The sequence below is a fragment of the Bos mutus genome, chromosome 2, assembly GCF_027580195.1.
Source record: "Bos mutus isolate GX-2022 chromosome 2, NWIPB_WYAK_1.1, whole genome shotgun sequence".
Taxonomy (NCBI): Eukaryota; Metazoa; Chordata; class Mammalia; order Artiodactyla; family Bovidae; genus Bos; species Bos mutus.
In genome coordinates, this window is record NC_091618.1 from 18,568,954 (window position 1) to 18,591,326 (window position 22,373).

Genomic DNA, 22,373 nt, shown 5'->3' on the forward strand with positions numbered 1-22,373 from the left:
CAGTGACTTGCCAAAAGTTCTCCCCAAGGTAGTTCAAAGGCTAAGATTCAGGCCTTATTGTCCTAGGTTCTCTCCAATACTTACTGAAATTGATACATATTTTCTACTTGTATTAAAATTATACACAATGTAGCTTACTTTCAACAAATCTATTATCACAGCATAAGCATTTTAAAGCTGCAATGTAGATTCATAATTTTCCTCAATGGCTGCATAATATTTTAATATTTTTATGATTTGCTGGGTCACAGCTTAATTCACCATCCTTCTGATGGAAAAACATCTAGATTGCTTACCTTAGGGCTCAGAATCATGAACTACACTAAATCTGGTTTATAAGAATTTCTGGATGTGGTTGGAATTCTTTTCTTGGACAAAACATTGTGTTTATAATTCATCTTGGCCTTGCCAATTTTTTTTTTTTGGTGTGGTCCTTTTCCTTGAAATGGTAATTATTAATAAGATTAGACCTGCTTAGATAATTACAGGAGAGTAAGTACATGAAATTACACACATACCTGGGTGCCTAATATTTCTACTCACGCCACCAAAACAAATCCTGCTTATTTCAGGAATGACTCCTTGCTCAGAACCACCCTGTTTTTATTTTCAGACTCACCAGGAGGTTGAGGTGACTTCTCCCAGAAAGGGGCTGGGAGAGATATGGATGCACATCCTGGCTCTGGCCAGTAGGTGTCTCTGTTTCATTCACCCTCTATTGCAGGTTCCTCCTGAATGGAAAGGCTTGGGAGCAGAACTGATGGTGGGAGAGTTGTCCTATTCCTTTTGCCACCTACCAGGCTCCACCTGCACTCTCATGTCCCGGCCCCAGATTCCTGATTCCTGACAAAAAGGTCATTAAAACTAGGGATGTCCTCTGAGTTTAAACACTACTTTACCAAACCCGCTTGCAAAGTGGAACTGGCAACTGAAAACCAAATCAACAGAGCCCCGAAGCCTTTTCTCCTTAAATAGCATCGTACTCTGAACTAAAAGCTGTATTACTGAGTCATAACAATTAATTACACTCGGAGGTGAGAAGACAGGATTTAACGCTATAATGCAATTTGAATGTAGGCCGTTATCTCATCCCACTGCTATTTAAAACAAAATCACTTTTCCACGGGAGCATCTGCGACCAAGGATGGTTTCAAAGCTGAAGTCGGAAAACATCCCTGGCAACTGAGTGGTTCTGTTTTAGCTTCCTGAGAGGTTTAACATGCACATTTGGATTTTCTAGATTTTCGTAATGAAGTGCCTCTTTCTCTGCTTTGGGATTTTTATAAAAAAAGAATTAGGAGGCTGGGGAGGTCTATTATTTGCAGCAGGAAATTTCTAGGTGTGGGAAGTGTGTTGGATGAGTTATTGGAAAAGTAAAAATATCATCTCCAAACAGAGAGCACATGACCAAGCATCTGAGGTGTATTTCCATGTAGGGCTGACATTCCAACACCTCATCAGAAAGGAGCTATTGGTAGATCCAGAGCAGGTAGCAGGGACTGGGGAAGTAGCTGAGAAAGTCTTTGTGGTTGTCAGGCAGGAGTGGGAAGTCCTGTGTCATGGTGGAGACGGAGACCAGCCTTTGAGAAGCATCTCTGTGGCTCTGCTGGCTCTTAGGGCATTGAGGGTCTTCCTGGGTGGGTGGCATCAACCAGCAAGTGTGTGGTTTGGAAGGAGCTCTCTGGAGCCCTGGAGAAGAGTCCTAGATAGGCACTGCCTCTGTGTGACTCTCCTCTGGGTGACTCTGTTAATCTCGTGTTCCCCAAAGCCAGGGAGATGTGTGTTTGTCTCCCTTGGAGAGTCCTGGGAGGGTCTGGTGAACTGAGTGTTCTAATATATGGAGCCTGGTGGGCTGCCGTCTGTGGGGTCACACAGAGTTGGACACGACTGAAGCGCCTTAGCAGCAGCAGCAGCATGCATGACCCTGATGCTGGGAAAGATTGAAGGCACGAGGAGAAGGGGGCGGCAGAGGATGAGATGGTTGGATGGCATCACTGACTCGATGGAAATGAACTTGAGCAAACTCTGGGAGATGGTGAAGGAAAGAGGAGCCTGGTGTGCTGCGGTCCATGGGGTCGCAGACAGTGGGACACCACTTAGCGCCTGAACAACAACAACAATGCATGATGATGGGCAGATCCTTCCAGACGTGGGTGTTAGTTTGGACGGTGCCGGAGCAGCTCAGGGCCCAGGCTGTGCATCTACAGTACAATATGCTCTCAAGACCCTTCTCCTGCCAGCCCTCGCTGCCTCATGGGACTCGCCTCTCAGCTTTGGCCGCCCCCCTCCCCAAACATCTCCTGGTCCTTCCCCTCTCTCTGTTGCTTCTGTTCTCAAGCATCTCCTACCACTTCTCCTCCCACCCTCATCATCAGTTTCCAGATTCCACTTAGCTTCCGCATCCTGTTCAGCTCTGCTAACCTCCAGCCCCCGCAGGTTGCCCTTATCCCACGGTATTTCCCTGGTCAGAGCAGGAGCCAGTAAGCGCTCCAGCCTTCAAGCCACCTGGAAGCCACTCACTGGCTGTATGACTTGAATGGTCACCTACACTCTGTGAGCCTCGATTGTTTCATCCAAGTGATGGGAATGTTCATGTTTGTCTCAGCCAGTTGTCAAGGGCATCGGAGGGGCTGGGTTTCCTTAGGAAAGGGAGTTATTTCACGGAGGCCAACACCACCCTCCACACCCTGGGTGACCCTTGGCTTATGTTTGGGTTCACAGAGCTTCCTGAGGGACCTGGCAGATCTCAGAATGGATGCAGGATGGGGGACTTCGGGCCACCTTCCTCCTCCAGGTTACAGGCGCCCCAGTCCTCTGCCTTTCATGCCATCCCTCACTTGGTGCGCCCATCTTTCCCTCTTACTCCAGACGACCCCCCCCCCCAGACCCACCCTCCCCTCCCGCAAGACGCTCTCCTCTCCCTTTCTTCATCCATCAGCCCCGTTTTCTTTTCTTCCCAACATGTTTCACTCAGCATCTGACTGAGGAGCGCCCTTTCAGATGCTGAGTGAAACATGTTGGGAAGAAAATACCTTTCAGGGGTGTTCTCTGTCGTTGACCATCTTCTCCAACTAGAACGGAGCTCGGGAGTCTTCTATTTTGCGCCACTGTATTCTCAGAATCTAGCACAGGGGCTGGAGCCTAACAGATGCTCAGTTAACTCCAGGGGGAGGCATGAATGGGATTCTGTGGGTACAGTGCCAGTCAAGACCCAGGCCGGTTCAGAGATCCCTGCTGACCGACCGAAAGCCTGGGACCCCCAGTGGGGGCGACGTGAGTTCTGGCTTCAGGAAGCCCCCTTCTGCAGGCTCTTCAGTCTCCCAGATCCTATCCCACCCGGGGCTTCCTCGAGGGTCGGGGGGCGGGGGCAGGCTGTGGGTTCTGGCCTGCCCACACCCTCCGCGCCGGGATGCGGGGTCCCCCGCGGCAGGGTATGCGGGCCCCCCGGGCGGGCGCCGGCCCCGGGCATGCTCAGAGCGCGCAGGTCCGGGCGGCGGCGGCGGCGGCGGCGGCGGCGGCGGGGGGGAGGAGGGAGCGGCCGCCGCCGCCGTGCGCTCGCGGGCCCGGGCGGAGCTGCGCAGTCCTCTCGCAGCTGCGCCAGGACAGCCGGCGCGCCGCCGTGCCCACAAGTTGCCGGCCGCCGAGCGCCGCGCCGCCTCCTCGCGCTCGCAGACCCGAGAGCCCACCCCGCGGCGGTCGCCGGCTCCGGGACGCACCTCCCGCGGACGCCCACCCCAGATGTGAAGCGGAACCGCAGCCCCTGCCGCCTCCCACCCTGCCGGCGCCCATCGACAGAGTCTTGCCAGCGTCTCCAGTGCCCAACCCCGCGGCTGGAAGATGTGGCAGCCGGCCACGGAGCGCCTGCAGGTAAGGGGTCGCGGGGGGCTGGGGGCCAGCGTGGAGGAGGAGGTGCTCGGACCCGAGGACCAGAGCACCTCTTGCAAGGGTTTGCCTGAAGCGGTCATGAAAGACACAAAGATTAGAACCTGCTGCTGTCGGTTTCACCCAGCTGCCAGATACCCTGTCGGGGAGCTGGGGGTGATGAAATTGAAGAAGGCTTAGCTCTGGGCATCACAACTTTTGCCTTGGGGGCTAGTGCGCCTGGAGATTTATATAAGATTGGACTTTCTGACCAGCAATTTTAGATTGGTTTCCACTGACACAGTTTACTGGTCTGGGGTTAGGATTTTTGCATCCAGATTATTATTATTATTGTTGTTGTTGTTATTTTTTTGTCTCCGGGAAAGACAGAACAAATGATTTGTGAAAGCATTTGTTTGCCAATATAATTTGGAAATCCTCAAGCTTGGTTTGGCTTGGTCATGGTATGCTACTTATTCTATTTTTTCTTATTTGTTGGCCCTCTCGCCTCATCTCCCCTGAACCCAGGCTCCCCCAGATATTTGAAAATCAAAAGTGAAGTTCAGCCAGGAATAGTTATGCCCTGGGGTCATCTCTTTAAAATTTTTTTTTCCACTGCTGTCTGCTGAAATGTCTAACTGCCTTTAATTTGGATTCAGGAGCCAGGGAGTTGGGAAGGGGCCGGGTGGTCAAAGTGAGAAAGTGGGGCGTTGTTTCTGAGAGGGGCTCATTCAGTGACACTCGGAACCCCCAAATCACCCCGACTGTAAGGTCTGATGACTGCTTTCCCTGGAAAATATTCTGCGGAGGAAGGGCAGCTACCCTGCCAGATAAAATCTACTGAATCCTGCAGTTAAACTTTTGGCAGGCTCAGAGCCACATTGTTTCGTAGTAAACTTTGAAGAAGTGTTTAAGTGGTAAAATACAGCATGGTTGGATGCCGAATGTATTTGAAGATTTGGGACAGGGAGGCCCAAGCCCTGGCTGGCTTCGGAGGTTTTCAATGAAAATTTGAAGGGCCAGACTGTCTCTGAGATGCTAGGAGAAGCTAACTAACCTTTGCCTGTGGGTTCTCATGCTGAGGATTAACCTGCAGAGGGCATTGCTTTGAGCAGAAATAGATGCCCCAAGACCCCTTTCTGAGCCTCCCTGGGCTCGTCGTTTTGGGGAGGGGGTTTCATAGTAAGAGCTTGAGACCCCAGGCCAATCCCCAAGGGTCTCCAACCCACTGAGCAAGGAAAGAGATCTTTAGCCTTGAAGATGGGGAGGTGGTTGACTGGCCTCCTAACTCCGAGAGTCAACATCGGGCTCTGAGCCATTGGCCAGAGGTGATGTAAGTGTATTTCGGGACTGGCATCAGCTGCCAGTTGTACATGTGCGTTTTTCCTTTCGTTCAGGGCAGTGAATTTATGCTAAAGGAAGGAGTGACTGAGCGGAGGTGGAGGGTTTTCCCATCTGAGTGAGGAGTGGAGCTCTTGGAGAGATGAGGCTAGAATTCCTGCCGGTGGCTTTTATGGCCTGGGGAATCCATGCCTCTGCGGAGTTTGTGGATTTTTGCCTCTTGAAGTTATTTCTATTGGCGTCTTTCATGTAGGGACTCCTGTGTGCTCCGCAGCACGTGACCCTTGGCAGGGGCTAGCTCTGGCTTGCGTTCTGCATGGCAGTTGTTCCTCTCTAGAAAGGGCCTTCTGGCTCTTCTGTGAAATGTACACACGTGCATTTGGCGTGAGCCTGGTTTATTAACAGTGTGCATTCGCAGTGCATTCTTGTTTTCTTCTTCAAGTGTCAGATTGAAAGAGCAGGGGGGTTCCACATTTGAAAGCTTAGGTTAAACATGGCTTGTCACTAAGATCAGGTCACCCCTGGAAGGTACTTATCAACACAGGGCTTAACTTCCTGCTCCCCAAATTTAAATGATTCACCAGGCCTGGTCCTCTTTATAAAAGTATGTCTCAAACCTTGACATTATAAAAGTGGAGAAAAACCTTTGTATTCATAGCTTCTTCCCAATAGCAGTTCTACTGTTCTTTAGAACAGAATTTGGATATTTTTGCTTTTTGCTTCTGGGGGAGAGAGTTGTTGAGGGTGAGGTGGTGAGTGAGTTGCTTGTAATAATATTTTATTTACATTCTTTGTGTTTATTTTTGTCATGGGCTCTGTTTGCTGTCTGGGATTCCCCCCTGCCCCCGCTTTTTTTTATTTCGTCCTTCAAGGCACCACCATATAGGAACGTTGGTTTCTGATTCTTCAGTGAATGGGATGTTTTCCATGACCAGATGTTGTGGCCATGGTGATGGCGAGGGAGAGCTGTTCAATGGGGAAATGATGATGAATCCCAGTTGTTAGTGGAGTCGAAACCCCACCCTCCTTACACAAATCTTTTTAACTGTCTCATATAACCTCATGAATTTTTCCCTCATTAATTCTTAATGCAAACATTCTAATTTAGATGAGCTTGAGTGAAGAAACTGCTTCAAGGAAGTGCTCCCAGGGCTTCCTATCAGGACTAAGGAGTCAATTTCTTGTACTGACACCTGGAAATGGAAGAGGTGAGGGAAGAAAAGGACATCTCAGTGAATTGACTTGATTAGTCCCTATAGGTTGATGCCCGTTCAAAGGGTTTGTGGTCCAGGGAGTGTGGCTGGACTTTATTTAAGCTAGAGGGTCACCCTCCAACTAATTCGAGTCCAGTAACCAGCTCTCTTGCTCAGGAAATAGCATCCCTAATCAGAGTGGATTACCGTTATCAAACCCTGCTCCTTTGCCAAACAAAATAATGCTGCTACTTTCTGATTTGAGGCTTCGCTATTTGACCCAAATCCAGGACAGGCAAAGGGACCTGTTGCTTCTAGCAGGGCTGAGCTGGGGAATTTCTCATTCAGTCACACAGTTCATCTGCTCCCCTGAATGTTAAAACTTCTGTTAACATCCCACTGGAGCCCTCGCTGGGAGATTCTGCCATTAAAATTATAATAGGATCAAAGGGGATGTGAAGATTTAAATCACCACCTCAACTTTTAGAAATGAATAAATATGAATTCTTCCCTTTTTACCTTCTCCTTTGCACAGCAGACTTTTTTTTTTTAGAAGGACTCAGGAGAATTATGAATTTTTAAAGAAGCTGATTTGAAACAGGCTCTTCTCAAAAAAGTGAAAGGGGACTTTCCAGTAGAAAAAGGCTAAGTATTGGTTTTTTAAAAACAGAGATGAGATGACTTTGGGCCTCGATATATTACAGTTTGCCGGGATTGCCTGATTATCTTCATTGTTGGGCCAGGCAGATGCGTGAGCAGTGACAGACTCACTGTCCACGCAGGAGTGTGGACTCAGCCATAAGGAGTGTGTCTTTCCTCAGAACATCTGACTTCTGTGCACTACCAGACACACTTTTGGGAGCCCTGGAAAGGTGGAGAGCAGGAGAAAGATGACTGGAGACTGAGTTTGGAATGAAGGAGACCAGGGCATCCTTGCCTGTGGTGTAGTTATTACAAGGACAGAGTGGGATGTGGTAGTAGAAAGGTATGGGAAAAAGTTCTAGTAGATTCTAATTGTGGAGTCTGTGTGTGACGGTCTTCTTATGAGGCAGTCTATAAAGGTTCCAATAGTTTTCCTGTTTTGGCTGATCTTAAACTGTCTTCATGGCAGATTTCCTCATAGTTCAGTCGATAAAGAATCTGCCTGCAAGGCAGGAGACCCGGGTTTGACTCCTGGGTAGGGAAGATCCCCTGGAGTAGGAAATGGCAATCCACTCCAGTATTCTTGCCTGGAGAAGCCCATGGACAGAGGAGCCTGGTGGGCTGCAGTCCACAGGGTTGCAAGAGTCGGACACGACTTAGCGACTAACCCACCATGGCAGATCCAGAAAATACAGAACTTTCATTGATAAAGTTGGCTGTTGTCTCCCTCTCACCATTTTGTTCATTTATTTATTTTCATTCACATTTTGATCAGTGGCTGTAACTTAGAACCTCCAAAAGTGTGAAATGAGGAAGGGTAGGGAGGAAACCAGATCCTGAAGAACTTTTTCCTTTGACTTCTTGCTCAACTTTTGGCCGATAGAAAGGTTGGCGTTTGTGCCTAAATACCACTTGGCAATTACAGGAAATCAGAGTGCTTTTCCCATAGGATCTTCCTGCCCTTTCTGTGCCTTGTCATATCGGGCTGATCTTGCCTTGGTGTGGATCTTCAATTGTTCTCGACTTATTTCTCTGTGGTTATCATTTCCACTTTTTCCCGGAGAAAGTAGACAGGGGACCCTTCTAAAGCATCAGCTGGAGCCCATTTGACCAGGCCCATCAGGCAGAGAGAAAACCTTGGTAAATCTGACCCTTTTCCAGGCAGAACAAATTGACAGGGGGAAACCAGAGCAAGGTGGGTCATGACAATAGGCACTTTTATGGTGCACGTGCTGGGTGTGTGGCACAGCGTTAAAGAGTTTTATTTGAATTATCGAGCTCATCTGCTTCCCATAACTGCTTTTATCCCCATTTTATAGATAAAGAAACTGAAAGCCAGAGAGTTCAAATGATCTGGCCAGAGTCCGGAAGCCAGGCGTGAACTGAACTGGAATTTGAACCAGGAGGTTTAGCTCTGGATCTTCTTAAGCAGTTATTATTATTATTTGGAAGGATAAGGTGGAGTATGATGCTTACTTATGTGGGTGCTCTTGTTATTAATCAGTAGAATGAGTGGTGGTCTCGTTGGCTGTGAGAGGCCACTTTCATATCTCTTGTTGAATTGGTGTGGTTGCCTGTGTTGACCAAAGGTTACCCCATTTTTGGTGGCCCACATCTCTGGTGGGGAATAAGCTGTGTGTATTGTCCTCAAGCTGTAATTCCCAAGTGCCATTTAAGAGTCTCTTGAGCTGGAGCACATGGCATTTATCCAAACTAGAGACCTAGAAAGCTGGCAATAAAGCCTGATCACGTCTGCAGTCATTCTCCACTGAAGCCAAAAACGTGGAGAAGGGAGGGGGGAGTTCGGAGAGTTCAAGAGCAATTGCTTAGAAATAAGCAATAGCTGCTCTTACGGACTCACAGGTTTCTCACTAAATCGATCCTACGTTTTGCTATTCTTTTCAACCCTCATAGTTGAGAAAGCGCAGAGCATCTGGCCTTATCCTTCCTAAAAAAAACTTGGCCTTCTCATCAATTTGAGGTCTTGCGGAAGTAAAATGTTATCTTACAGCGTTAGGTCTTTCTCAGAGTTTTGACAGACTCGAGACCTTGAAAGCAGGTGATAAAGCCTGATCACGTCTGCAGTTGTTCCCCGTTTAGACCAGAACTGTGGGGAATGGAGGGAGGAGGTGGAGAGTTCAAGAGCATAATCTCTACCAAGTGACTTGCAAAATGCTTGCCTTGGAAAATTAAAAGAAAAACAAAAACAAAAAACCTCTCTGCCCTTTGGTTACCTGTTGCCTAATGGGCTGTTTGATGTTGACTGTCCTGGGTTATCTTGGAGCATTAGGCAACATTTTGCACTTTGTTTGATGTTCCAGATTGTCCCTCTCCTCCCTCTTCGCTTGCACTGACTCCATTCCATAAAATGAATTCATCCTGTAGATCGGATCCTGAAACAGCTGGCGCTGGCCAGCCCCACGGCTAATGGCGATCAGGCTCCCTTGCGCAGGGCTATCTGACTCCTCGAATAGCAGCAGTTTAGGGACTCCTTAGTGGTCAGCAAATAAAACCAATTCAGAAGCACTCAATAGCTGCAGTGTGCTTCTGCTCAGCTGTGCCCCCCTGCCCGCCCCCCGGGGCACAAATCTAAACTGAGGCTTTATATAAGTAGAGCAAGAAGAAATAGTTGAGATGTTTGTCCCAAGACCTCCTTAGAGACTAGTAGAATCCATTACCATCATTTTATGTTAACTTAAAAAACAGAAAAAAAAGTTGTGATCTCAATTTAGCTGCTCTCCAGTGATAAAGCATCCGTGCATTCTCCAGGTCCAAACCCTCAGGCCAAGAACTGGAAAAGGATGCTGTTAAGGATAAAGCACAGACTTGCTGTGTGCGTTTGGCCTGTTTCAGTGCTACCAAAGTCACAGTGAGCCCTCTCACTCAGTCCGTTCTGCTGCTACTGGGTCCTTCCTCTTGCTCTTCCACGTCTAGCAGCCTCCATCTCCTCCTCCTCCCCTCATTTGTTGTAACTGAGGTCTTAATTTGATAAGGGAGGTTCTAGTGGTGAAAAAATTACCACCTCCTGCTTTTTGAAGTTAGTTCGTTTTTGTTAGTTAGATTTTTTATTACTTGTATCCACCTGACATGGCTACTTAGGGACCAAGATTCAGATTAACCCCTGGTCTCTGTGTCTTACTCATCGTGATGGGTAGAATCGCTTCCCTTCCCATCAAGACATGTTGAAATCCTAACCCTGGGACCTGTGAGTATAGCCTTATTTGGAAATTGGGATTGTGCAGATGTAACTGAGTAAAGGTGAGGTCATACTGGGTTAGGGTGAGCCCTACACTCGATGTCTGTATAAGGAGAGATTTGAAGACACAGAGGAGACTCGACAGAGAGGGCCAAGTGAAGATGGAGGCAGAGGATGGAGTTGTGGTACTGCAAGCCAGTGATCAAACCAGTCCATCCTAAAGGAAATCAACCCTGAATATTCACTGAAAAGACTGATGCTGGAGCCAAAGTTCCAATACTTTGGCCACCTGATGTGAAGAGCTGACTCATTGGAAAAGACCCTGATACTGGGAAAGACTGAGGAGGGAAAGGGGTGGCAAAGGATGAGATGGTTGGACCGCATCACCGACTCAATGGATATGAGTTTGCGCAAGCTCTGAGAGATGGTGAAGGACAGGGAATCCTGGCGTGCTGCAGTCCATGGGGTCCCAAAGAGTTGGAAACAGCTTAGTGGCTGAACAACAGCAATAACAAGCCAAGGAAAGCCAAGGATGGCTGGCAACCACCGGAGGCCATAAGAGTCAAGCAAAGATTCCTTCCCAGAGCCTTTGGAGGGAGGATGGCCCTACCAACCTCTTGGCTTTCAATTTCCAGCCTCCAGAACTGCCAGAGAGGACGTTTTTGTGGTTTTAAGCCGTCCAATCTGTGGTGACCTGTTACAGCAGCCCAAGGTGTCTAATGTGCCAGTACACTCGTGAAACCTGCTGCCTTTTTATTTATTTGTTTAGGGCTTCCCTGGTGGCTCAGTGGTGAAGAATCCACCTGCCAATGCAGGAGACAAAATTTTGATCCCTGGTTTGGGGAGCTCCCCTGGAGGAGGAAATGGTAACCCACTCCAGTATTCTTGCCTGGAAAATCTCATGGACAGAGGAGGCTGGCAGGCTATAATCCATGGAATTGCAAAGAGTCAGACACGACTCAGTGAGTAAAACAGCAACAACAACAGCAGCAACAGGAAGGAAACTAACACACTAGTACACTCATGACATGAAACCTGCTGTCTTTTTATTTGTTTATTTTTGGCTGCCCTGGACCTTCGTTGCTGCACTTGGGCTTTCTAGTTGTGGAGAGCCGGGGACTGCTCTCTAGTCGTCCTCAGGCTTCTTACTGTGGTGGCTTTTCTTGTTACAGAGAGTAGTCTCTGGGCACTGGGGGTTCAGGAGTTGCAGTTCCTGGGCTCTAGAGCGCCGGCTTAGTAGTTGTGGCCCATGCGCTTAGTTGCTCTGTGCCAGGTGGGATCTTCCTCTACCAGGGATCGAACCCCCGTGTCCCCTGCATTGGCAGGAAGATTCCTATCCACTGTGCCAGCAGGGAAGTCCAAGCCTGCAGCCTTTGTCTGTGTCTGTCTCTGTACTTCCTGAGGCTGAGATGTGCCTGACTTTCATATCCTGGGATGAAATCACTGTGTCTGTATACCATTTTCTTTTTGTGCAGAGTTTGAATCTGTTTATGGTGGATTTGGAAGATAATGAACACAGGCAGTAGAGGAACAGTTAAATGCCCGCTCCTTTCTTCCCACTTTTTCTCTTCTACTTCTGGTCAACATCGTGGGAAAAGCGCACACGCCAAGAAGACCATGTGCCTTGAGGGAGGGCCTCTTGGCAGTAACTGTGCTTCAAGAGATAGTTCACTCTGGTACTTAAGATCTTGGGCTGGGATGTGGAAGACAGTCCCTTCAGGGTAGATCTCGGTGACGGTTTTTCAGACAGCTGGAACCAAGGGAGGCCCAGGGTTTTATTCTCAAAATAATCCATGTTGTTCGTCTCTGTGACGTCCCTGGTTAGATAGCCAGCCTCTGGGATTTGCCTCTTCCCAACTAGGATAATGTAGGCTTCCCATGTGGCTCAGAGGTGAAGAATCCGCCTGTCATTGAAGGAGATGCAAGAGACCTGGGTTCGATCCCTGGGTTGGGCCAATGCCCAGGAGAAGGGAATGGCAACCCACTCCAGTATCCTTGCCTGGAGAATCCCATGGACAGAGGAGCCTAGTGGTTGTATAGTTGATGAGGTGGCAAAGAGTCAGACACAAGGGAGGGACTGACACTAAATGACATTAGGAGTCATCACCCTTGACTTCCTGTGCCACCTCTTCTTTTTCATCTAGTAGCCATGACGGCTGCTGCCTGTGTGTGTGCAGGGAGAGAGACGTGCCAGGAGAAAGGGACTCCTTAATCGTTATCCTTTCTTCACGGTACATCCGTCCTAATCCTTTCATGACAAGCCCTTCCTCATGGTTTCTCTGTAATTGTGGGTCTGAGGATGAACACACAGATTCTGTAGACTCTTCTGCCCACTGCGTGCTTTGATGTGTTTACACCAGGAACCGGCTTCCTTAGGTGTGTGTGGCGTCCTGGTGTTCAAGTCACCTATGATGCAGCAGAAACTGCTGTTTACCTTCTGTGTCTTCTGAGGATGCTCCCTGGGCACGGGACTGGGGGCTGGGGGACCATGGTAAGGCTGAGAGGCTGTGTTTTTTTTTTTTTTTTCGCTTGGACTTAACTTCTTGATACCTTGTGTGTGTGTATTTGCTCAGTCGTGTCTGCCTCTTTGTGACCCCATGGACTGTAGCCCATTAGGCTCCTCTGTCCATGGAATTTACCAGGCAAGAATACTGGAGTGGGTCACCAGTTCTTTTCTCCAGGATATCTTCCCGACCCAGGGACTGAACCTGGGTCCCCGATAGCTCAGCTGGTAAAGAATCCTCCTGAATGCAGGAGACCCCAGTTTGCTTCCTGGGTTGGGAAGATCCGCTGGAGAAGGGATAGGCTACCCACTCCAATATTCTTGGGCTTCCCTTGTGGCTCAGCTGGTAAAGAATACACCTGCAATGCAGAAGACCTGGGTTCAGTCCTTGGGTTGGGAAGATCCCCTGGAGAAGGGAAAGGCTACCCACTCCAGTATTCTGGCCTGGAGAATTTCATGGACTGAATAGTCTGTGGGGTCACAAAGAGACGCGACTGAGTGACTTTCACTTTCACTTTCATTGCCACATTATAGGCGGATTCTGTCTGAGCCACCAGGGAAGCTCCCTGCCCAGGGATCAAACCTGCAACCCTTGCACTGGAAGGTGAAGTCTTAACCACTGGACCACCAGGGAGGTCACCACCAGGGAGGTCTCTTGGTCCCTTAGTTATTAGTTTCTCAGGGCTGCTGTAACAAAGTACCACAAGCCAGACAGCTTATACAGCCGAAACGTACAGTCTCAGAGTTCTAGGAGATGGATGTCTCAAATCAGAGTGTGGGAAGCATTGATTTCTTCTGAGGGCTATGAGGAAGAATCTTTTTGATGCCTCCTTCCCAGCTTTTGGTGGTTTGCTGGCCATCTTTCCCATTTCTTGGCTTGTGGCCGCATCTCTCCAGGCTTTGCATTGCGTTCTCTCTGTGTGTTTGTCTCCATGTCCAAATTTCCTTTTTTAATAAAGACACTGATCACATTGGATTGAGGGCCCACCCTAATCCAGTATGATCTCATTCTAGCTTAACTATTTATATCTGTACTGATGCTATTTCCAAATAAGATCACATTCTGAACTTCTCGGTGATAGAACTTCTACCTATGGAGGGACACAATTTGTGGAATTTATTTTTGGAGTCCTCTTTATGAACTGAAATATTTCTCCCTACTTGAATCAACCACCAAAAAAAAAAAAAAAAAAGGTTTTATTCCCAAGCAGTGGTACAGATGTGTGATAGAGTAGAATCCACATCTTCTACGTGTCAAAGTCATGACTACTATTTTAGACTTGATATGATTAAAAATTGCAAACTAATATCTACTTAGGGTAATGAGCTAACACACCATAGAAGAGTGTGAAGTGTAATCTTGTTCCTTTGTGCTCGGTTATGTCTGATTCTTTGACATTCCATGGACCGTGCCATTCCAGACAGACTCCTCTGTCTATGGAATTCTCCAGGCAGGTATAGTGGAGTAGGTTGCCATTTCCTTCTTCAGGGGATCTTCTGGACCCAGGGATCAAACCTGGGTCTCTTGGGTCTCCTGCATTGGAAATGGATTCTGTACCACTGTGCCAGCTGGGAATTCTACTCATGAAGCAGACTCATGTGATCTGTCTGGTAGTTATTTTCCCAAAATTTTCTTAGGTTTTATCAGTTCAGTTCAGTCGCTCAGTCGTGTCCGACTCTTTGTGACCCCATGATTTGCAGCACGCCAGGCCTCCCTGTCCATCATCAACTCCCGGAGTTCACTCAAACTCATGTCCATCGAGTCGGTGATGCCATCCAGCCATCTCATCCTCTGTTGTCCTCTTCTCCTCCTGCCCCCAATCCCTCCTAGAATCAGAGTCTTTTCCAATGAGTCAACTCTTCACATGAGGTGGCCAAAGTATTGGAGTTTCAGCTTTAGCATCAGTCCTTCCAAAGAACACCCAGGACTGATCTCCTTTAGGATGGACTGGTTGGATCTCCTTGCAGGCCAAGGGACTCTCAAGAGTCTTCTCCAACACCACAGTTCAAAAGCATCAATTCTTTGGCACTCAACTTTCTTCACAGTCCAACTTTCACATCCATACATGACCACTGGAAAAACCATAGCCTTGACTAGATGGACCTTTGTTGGCAAAGTAATGTCTCTGCTTTTCAATATGCTGTCTAGGTTGGTCATAACTTTCCTTCCAAGGAGTAAGCGTCTTTTAATTTCATGGCTTCAATCACCATCTGCAGTGATTTTGAAGCCCCCAGAAATAAAGTCTGACACTGTTTCCACTGTTTCCCCATCTATTTCCCATGAAGTGATGGGACCAGATGCCGTGATCTTAATTTTCTGAATGTTGAGCTTTAAGCCAACTTTTTCACTCTCCTCTTTCACTTTCATTAAGAGGCTTTTTAGTTCCTCTTCACTTTCTGCCATAAGGGTGGTGTCATCTGCATATTTGACGTTATTGATATTTCTCCCAGCAATCTTGATTCCAGCTTGTGCTTCCTCCAGCCCAGCGTTTCTCATGATGTACTCTGCGTATAAGTTAAATAAGCAGGGTAACAATATACAGCCTTGATGTACTCCTTTTCCTATTTGGAAACAGTCTGTTGTTCCACGTCCATGTCCAGTTCTAACTGTTGCTTCCTGACCTGTATATAGGTTTCTCAAGAGGCAGGTCAGGTGGTCTGGTATTCCCATCTCTTTCAGAATTTTCCACAGTTTATTGTGATCCACACAGTCAAAGGCTTTGGCATAGTCAATAAAACAGAAATAGATGTTTTTCTGGAACTCTCTTGCTTTTTCCATGATCCAGTGGATGTTGGCAATTTGATCTCTGGTTCCTCTGCCTTTTCTAAAACCAGCTTTAACATCTGGAAGTTCATGGTTCACGAATTGCTGAAGCCTGGCTTGGAGAATTTTGAGCATGACTTTACTAGCGTGTGAGATGAGTGCAATTGTGCGGTAGTTTGAGCATTCTTTGGCATTGCCTTTCTTTGGGATTGGAATGAAAACTGCCCTTTTCCAGTCCTGTGGTCACTGCTGAGTTTTCCAAACACATGCAAATATATTTTGGGTTGGCCAAAAAGGCCATTCAGACTTTTCTGTAAGATGGTAGATTTTACTCAAATGGACTTTGTGGCCAACCAATATTTAGTTTTTTTCCACATGTGTTTAAATAATATAGTCATTATACATATAAAACTCTGTAATTGTTTTCACTTTACAGAATATCTCTTGGGTATCTCTTTTGGTTAGTCCATGTAGCTCCAACCCATTCCTTTTCCTCCTTGCATAGAATTTTGTGATGGAGCTGGATTATTATTTATTCAGTCCTTCCTATATCAGGGAATAATTGGGTGGCATCCATGTTGTTTTTTCTCCCATAAATAATATTGTTATAAGGATCTGCATGCTGTCCTTGTGCTTATATTTCTTTAGACAGAACTGCTAAGAATGGAGTTGCTGAATCAAAGAGGCTGTGTGTTTTAAATCTTAGCAACTGTCAAAGAGGGCCTTTTATGAGAGTTCTGCTTTTTGATCAGAAGTTTATGTGATTTTAACAAAAGTACAAAGAAATAGTTTCCTAGAGCAAGGATAGTCTTTTCAACAAATTATGTGAAACAATCTGTATGCAAAACAGCAAAATCATCATCAGCAACAAATCCAAAATTTCAATCCATACCTCAGCAGATTGTATACAAAAATTCACCTGAAATGAATCATAGACCTACCTGTACCATAAACCCATAAAACTTCTAGACAGAATCGGCAGAAAATCTTTGTGACTTTGTATACATCTGTGTAGACAGTACTACAATCAAGATAATGACCAGATTCATCACACCCGAAGTTTCTTTGGATTGGGCAAAGATTTCCTAGAACAATAACAAAAACCCATTCAGTTAAAAGTTGGGTGAATTGAACTTCATCAGAATTGAAGGCTTCTTTCTTTAAAAGATGTTTGTAAGAGAATGAAAAGATAAGATGCAAACTGGGAGAAGACACTTGCAAATCATATATTTAAAATAAAGGGTTTGTATCCAGGATATATAAAGAACTCTCAAAACTCAATACTGTAATAAGATAAACAACTCAATTAAAGAAAATGAGCAAATGATTTGAACAAAAAAGTTATATGGATAGGAAATCAACACATGAAAAGACAGAACACATGAAAAGTCACTAGGAAAATGCAAATTAAAAGCATAATGAGGTAACACTCTACAACTGTAGAATAGCTAAAATTAAAAAAGCTTCAACCAAGCTAAATGTTGGTGAGGGTATGGAGGAATTGGACCTCTCATGCTTTGCTGGTGGGGATATAGCATGATTGAAAGCAGAATTATAGCTGCCTGAGCCTGGGATGGGAGGAGGGGATTAGAAGAAGGCTGGAAAAAGCTTTTAAAGGTGATGAATGTGCTCAGTGTTTTGATTACAGTGATGGTTCATGGGCTTATACATATGTCAAAACTTAGGAACTTGTATAGTTTATTACCTGTCGTTTACACCTACCCAAAGCTGTTAACGTCAATGTGAAATTTTCATTGTATGCCAGGCACAGTTCTAGGTGTTGGGAACTAAATAATATATAGTTTCTGCTCTCACCTCTGCAAATTGTCTGTAGTTTTTGTTTGCTTTTAACTGGATATTAACATTCTAGCCCATAACATTATTAATGAACTCTGTAATTTTCTTAGAGTTCAGTCCTCTCCTTTTGAAACATTTGTTCCTTGAGTTCTTGAAATGACATTTTCCATCAGACTCAATTTGCCCAAGGATCTGAGAGAAACCGGTAGTTGAGCAAGAGAAGAAATCCAGACTGGAAGGTAAAACGTTCAAGGTGATGCCTTGCTGAATCTTCCTCATTCTGGATGGCCCTTTAGCCTCCATCCCACCAGAGATGTATTTCTTACTTCTTTCTAGCATGTTGGTTCTCCAGCTGACTTTTTAAGCTGTCCCAGTCTTATGGGCCCTTTTTAGCACTGTATCTTGGCACCTGGCTCCTGATCTAGGGGCCAGTAGACTCAGGAGATTTTACTATTAAAAGGGTGAATTTCTGGGATGGTGGGTCCTGCTGTTGGCTGGGCCACCTTCTTGCCATTCTTCCTCTCCTGATAGAAAACACAGGGAGAATACATCCTGCAAAACTGTTAGTGTGTTTTGACTCTAGTTGGTGGACGTCATATGCCTAGCAAATATAGGGTCTGGATTTCTTATTGGATAATTCATTTTTCTCAAGAAGATGGCAACCAAAAAAATTTGGATAAGATGCAAAAACTTTACCAAAAGCCACCTAACTTTAGTTTAAAAAAAAAAAAAAGCTCTTGAGAAACATTCAGGGAAAAACTTTAGGAAATATTTTTCCCTTCAGGGAAGAAAATTTGAGCAATTTGATTTAATCTCCTAAAGTAAAGGGCAAAGAATATAAGACTTTGTTTAATAAATATACAATGAGATCATGAGGCCTTTTGTCCAATCTGAGGTCCTGTTGAAGTGATGGGAGGGGGCTATTTATAATTAACAGAAACACCAGGCTCCTGGCAAACCAGGATGGGTGGTCACTCCTGAATGTGACAGGTAAAATGCCAGATTTCTTCTGTTCCTGTGATCACTTTGGGATGAAGGAAAGAAATGAACTGGGTTGGTGAGGGATGGCGGGTGGGTGAGAAAACCAGGCAGAGGGGAGATGGGGAATTGAGGGGAAAAAGGGTCTGCAGACACAAAACAAGGAGGAAAGGGAAGGGGAGGGTCACACAGGCAGGGAGGCTCGTGTCCCTGGCACATGTATGTCCACCGCAAAGGTTAGCTGTCTGTCCTGGGTTTGGTACAGCTGTTGGCTTTGATACGTTGTTCCTTTTAGCAGAGGCATCAGATGCTCACACTGGCTCAGGGATGCCATATATTTTGGTGGATTATCTGGCTTCCTTGGAAAAGCTTTCCTGGAAGCTTTGCAGTAGGGAAGAAGCTAGATCCAAAACCACAAGGGTGGGAGTTTAGGGAGAAATGGGAGGGCGTGAGAGAGTAAAGTTGTCCCTTGGTACGTGTGAGGGTGTTTGTTCCAGGATCTCCTGTGGGTACCAAAATCCATGGATGCTCAAGGCCCTTATATAAGTTGGCACAGTATAACAGACCCTGTGTGTCTGTGGATGCTGAACCAAAAGATACAGATGGCAACTGTATTTCTGTAGGCTATGGGTCAGTCTTCCTCTGACACCTACAACTATTAAATAGTGGAAAGACTATAGATAGGGATTTTGGGCTTCCCTTGTGACTCAGCTGCTAAAGAATCTGCCTGCAATGCAGTAGACCTGGGTTTGATCTCTGGGTTGGGAAGATCCCCTGGAGAAGGGAAAGGCTACCCACTCCAGTATTCTGGCCTGGAGAATTCCATGGACTTTATAGTCCATGGGGTTGCAAAGAGTCAGACACAACTGAGAGACTTTCACTATAGGGTTTTTAATCACAGACCCATGGATACAAATCTTGGCTGCTTCATTTATTAGGGATTACCTCACAGCTTCTGATTTATACTTTTTTCAACTTTAAAATGGGATAACAACATTCAGCTCCTGGCTGTCACCTGAGATATAGAATACATGGTATCTGGCATGTTACTGGGAATTGGTGGATACTAATTTCTTTCCCTGCTTCCAATCCAAGGGGGTACTATGAATAGCAGTGTAGCATTTTGGAACTGGGCAGGTAAGTTTGGTGTTTCCCTAAGTGTGTCCCATTAAAAGACACTTATTCCTTGGAAGGAAAGTTATGACCAACCTAGACAGCATATTCAAAAGCAGAGACATTACTTTGTCAACAAAGGTCCGTCTGGTCAAGGCTATGGTTTTTCCAGTGGTCATGTATGGATGTGAGAGTTGGACTATAAAGAAAGCTGAGTGCCGAAGAATTGATGCTTTTGAACTGTGGTGTTGGAGAAGACTCTTGAGAGTCCCTTGGACTGCAAGGAGATCTAACCAGTCCATCCTAAAGGAGAACAGTCCTGGGTGTTCATTGGAAGGACTGATGTTGAAGCTGAAACTCCAATACTTTGGCCACCTGATGCAAAGAGCTGACTCATTTGAAAAGACCCTGATGCTGGGAAAGATTGAGGGCAGGAGGAGAAGGGGACAACAGAAGATGAGATGGTTGGATGACATCACTGACTCAATGGACATGGGTTTGGATGGACTCCGGGAGTTGGTGATGGACAGGAAGGCCTGGCGTGCTGCAATTCATGGGGTCGAAAAGAGTCAGATATGACTGAGTGACTGAACTGAACTGAAAGTGTGTTCCATGAAGCAGACGCTCAGCGAGCTGCTCATATGAGTCTTGCCACAAAGGGTTCAGTCTCTGGATAGGTTTGGAGATGCTAGGTGAAGCAGAGGGGGTCTGGTTTGCTCCAGGACTTCTTGTGGCCTTTCAGATGTCACTGCCTGGTGAATTTCCATAGAAGAGGAAAAGGTGATGCCTCTGCATAGGAGCACTCAGCTTCTAGGGCACTTCAATACAGAACTTGAACTTGAAGTTGACAAACTGTGGGCCTGAGGTTTGGCTCTAGCTTACAAAAATGTTTCCTTTGGCCCCTTCAGTGTATATAAAAATTTTACAAATTAGTCTCCAGGATTGATAAATCATAGGAATTTATATAGAAAGCTAGGCTTTCTGATTCTCTCAAAAGCTGGGACGGTCCAACCATGCTGGGCCAGGATGCTCCCATAGTGACCACTGACCAGCTGCTGCTCCGTAGCCTCCAGCTCCACCCAGGCCTTAGGGAGCACGCCTAGCTAATTCACATTGCCTGCTGGGTCTTGCAGGTACTGGGGTTGGGGACCCCAATCCAACTTAGCAACTTCATTTGACTGATGGGAGAATTGAATGACAAATTCACCTAGTGTTGGACTCAGGACCAGATCCTTGGTCTCCTGACTCTCAAAGGCCAAGGTAGTAAATAACTATGTGACTAAGTTCATTTGTTTAACATCCACTTTTCTTTACAGGGCTTCCTAGGTGGTGCTAGTGATAAAGAACCTGCCTGCCAGAGCAGGAGAGGTTAAGAGACGTGGGTTTTGATCCCTGGGTCGGGAAGATGCCCTGGAGGAGGAAGTGACAACCCACTCCAATATTCTTGCCTGGCAAATGCCAGGGACAGAGGAGCCTGGTGGGCTACTAGGGTGGCAAAGGGTCGGACAAGACTGAAGTGACTGAAGTGACTCCACTCGTCACTCTAGGAGCCCACTGTCCGCTCAGAAAGCGCCCCTGCTCCTCCCATTTTCTGCCCTCTCCCACTTCTAACTAAACACCAATCACCTTTCCTACATCTCAGGCCTGGCAACTAAGATCCCTCATTGTTGTGGTATTGGCTCTTGAGGGGCGTTTTTACTGCTGAAGCAGATTGCCTCCAGAAAAAAAGGGTAAATTTAGAGGGTGGAGAGTAGTTTCGCATTGAGTGGATTTCCACATTTTCATCACAGATTATCACTCTACAAAGAACCTTTCAAATGCTGTTTTAGGAAACGCAAATTGAAAGACATCCCTAAGGGTGGCAACACCTTTCTAATTAAGAGCTCCCTTTGCACCAAAAAGACACCCCAGAGCACCTTGCAGGTGTTTTCTGAACATCCTGGGGGCAGATCTGCTGCTGTTTCCCCTTACCTTCCGGGATTACCACTGTTCGACTTAACTCTTCCCCTTTCCTGCAGTGATAAGGGATTCTGATATTTTAGTATGAAAAGTACCTGAAATTAACTCAGACCAGGGCTTGAGCTAGAAAACAATGAATTAGACCCCCCCTCTAAATCAAGACTCTAGTTGGCTCATGAAGTCATAGATGCCCTATGCTTCCTGGTTCTCCAGTTTTACATCATTTGTCTTTCTGGGTTAGGCAGTCTAATTATAGGTTGGAGAGAGTTCAATAAAGTTTATGAACTTTATTGATAACTATTCTAAAAATTATTGCACACTCCAGTCAGACCCAGAGTTAGATCTTTCTGTCTGTCTAGTTAACTAGCTGTCCTTCTAATTTAATCTATTCTAATTGAATCTAGCAAAAGAAAAGAATGATTTTGGCTGCAGAATACAGGAGTCCTGGACAATCTACAAGCTCAGAAAATGTAATTACACATGAAATACTTATATTGTTCTGAAAAGGCTGACTTTTAGCTAGGGAGGAAAATATCCAAATGCTTTTGATGTATACACACACACATCAAAAGCATTTGGATATTTTCCTCCCTATTTATGGAGAAGGTGATGGCACCCCACTCCAGTACTCTTGCCTGGAAAATCCCATGGACGGAGGAGCCTGGTGGGCTGCAGTCCATGGGGTCTCGAAGAGTCGGACACGACTGAGCGACTTCCCTTTCACTTTTCACTTTCATGCATTGGAGAAAGAAATGGCAACCCACTCCAGTGTTCTTGCCTGGAGAATCCCAGGGCCAGGGGAGCCTGGTGGGCTGCCGTCTGTGGGGTCGCACAGAGTCGGACATGACTGAAGTGACTTAGCAGCAGCATATATATTTATGGAGACCATTTTAAAAGTCTTTATTGAATTTCGTACAATATTGCTTCTTTTTTATGTTTTGGTATTTTTGGCCATGAGTCATGTAGGATCTTAGCTCCCTGACCAGGCATCGGACCCTCACTTCTTGGGTTGGAAGCGAGGAATCT

General features: G+C 46.2%; 1 protein-coding gene across 1 annotated transcript in view; it reads left to right on the forward strand.

Moving 5' to 3' along the window:
- Positions 1-3,605: 3,605 nt before the first annotated feature.
- PID1 (phosphotyrosine interaction domain containing 1) overlaps positions 3,606-22,373 on the forward strand; it is a 265,346-nt gene continuing 246,578 nt past the window's right edge. The window contains exon 1 of the mRNA XM_005901780.3: positions 3,606-3,867. Coding sequence (XP_005901842.1) covers positions 3,838-3,867 — 30 coding nt within the window. The 5' untranslated portion in view covers positions 3,606-3,837. The remainder of the gene's footprint in view (positions 3,868-22,373) is intronic.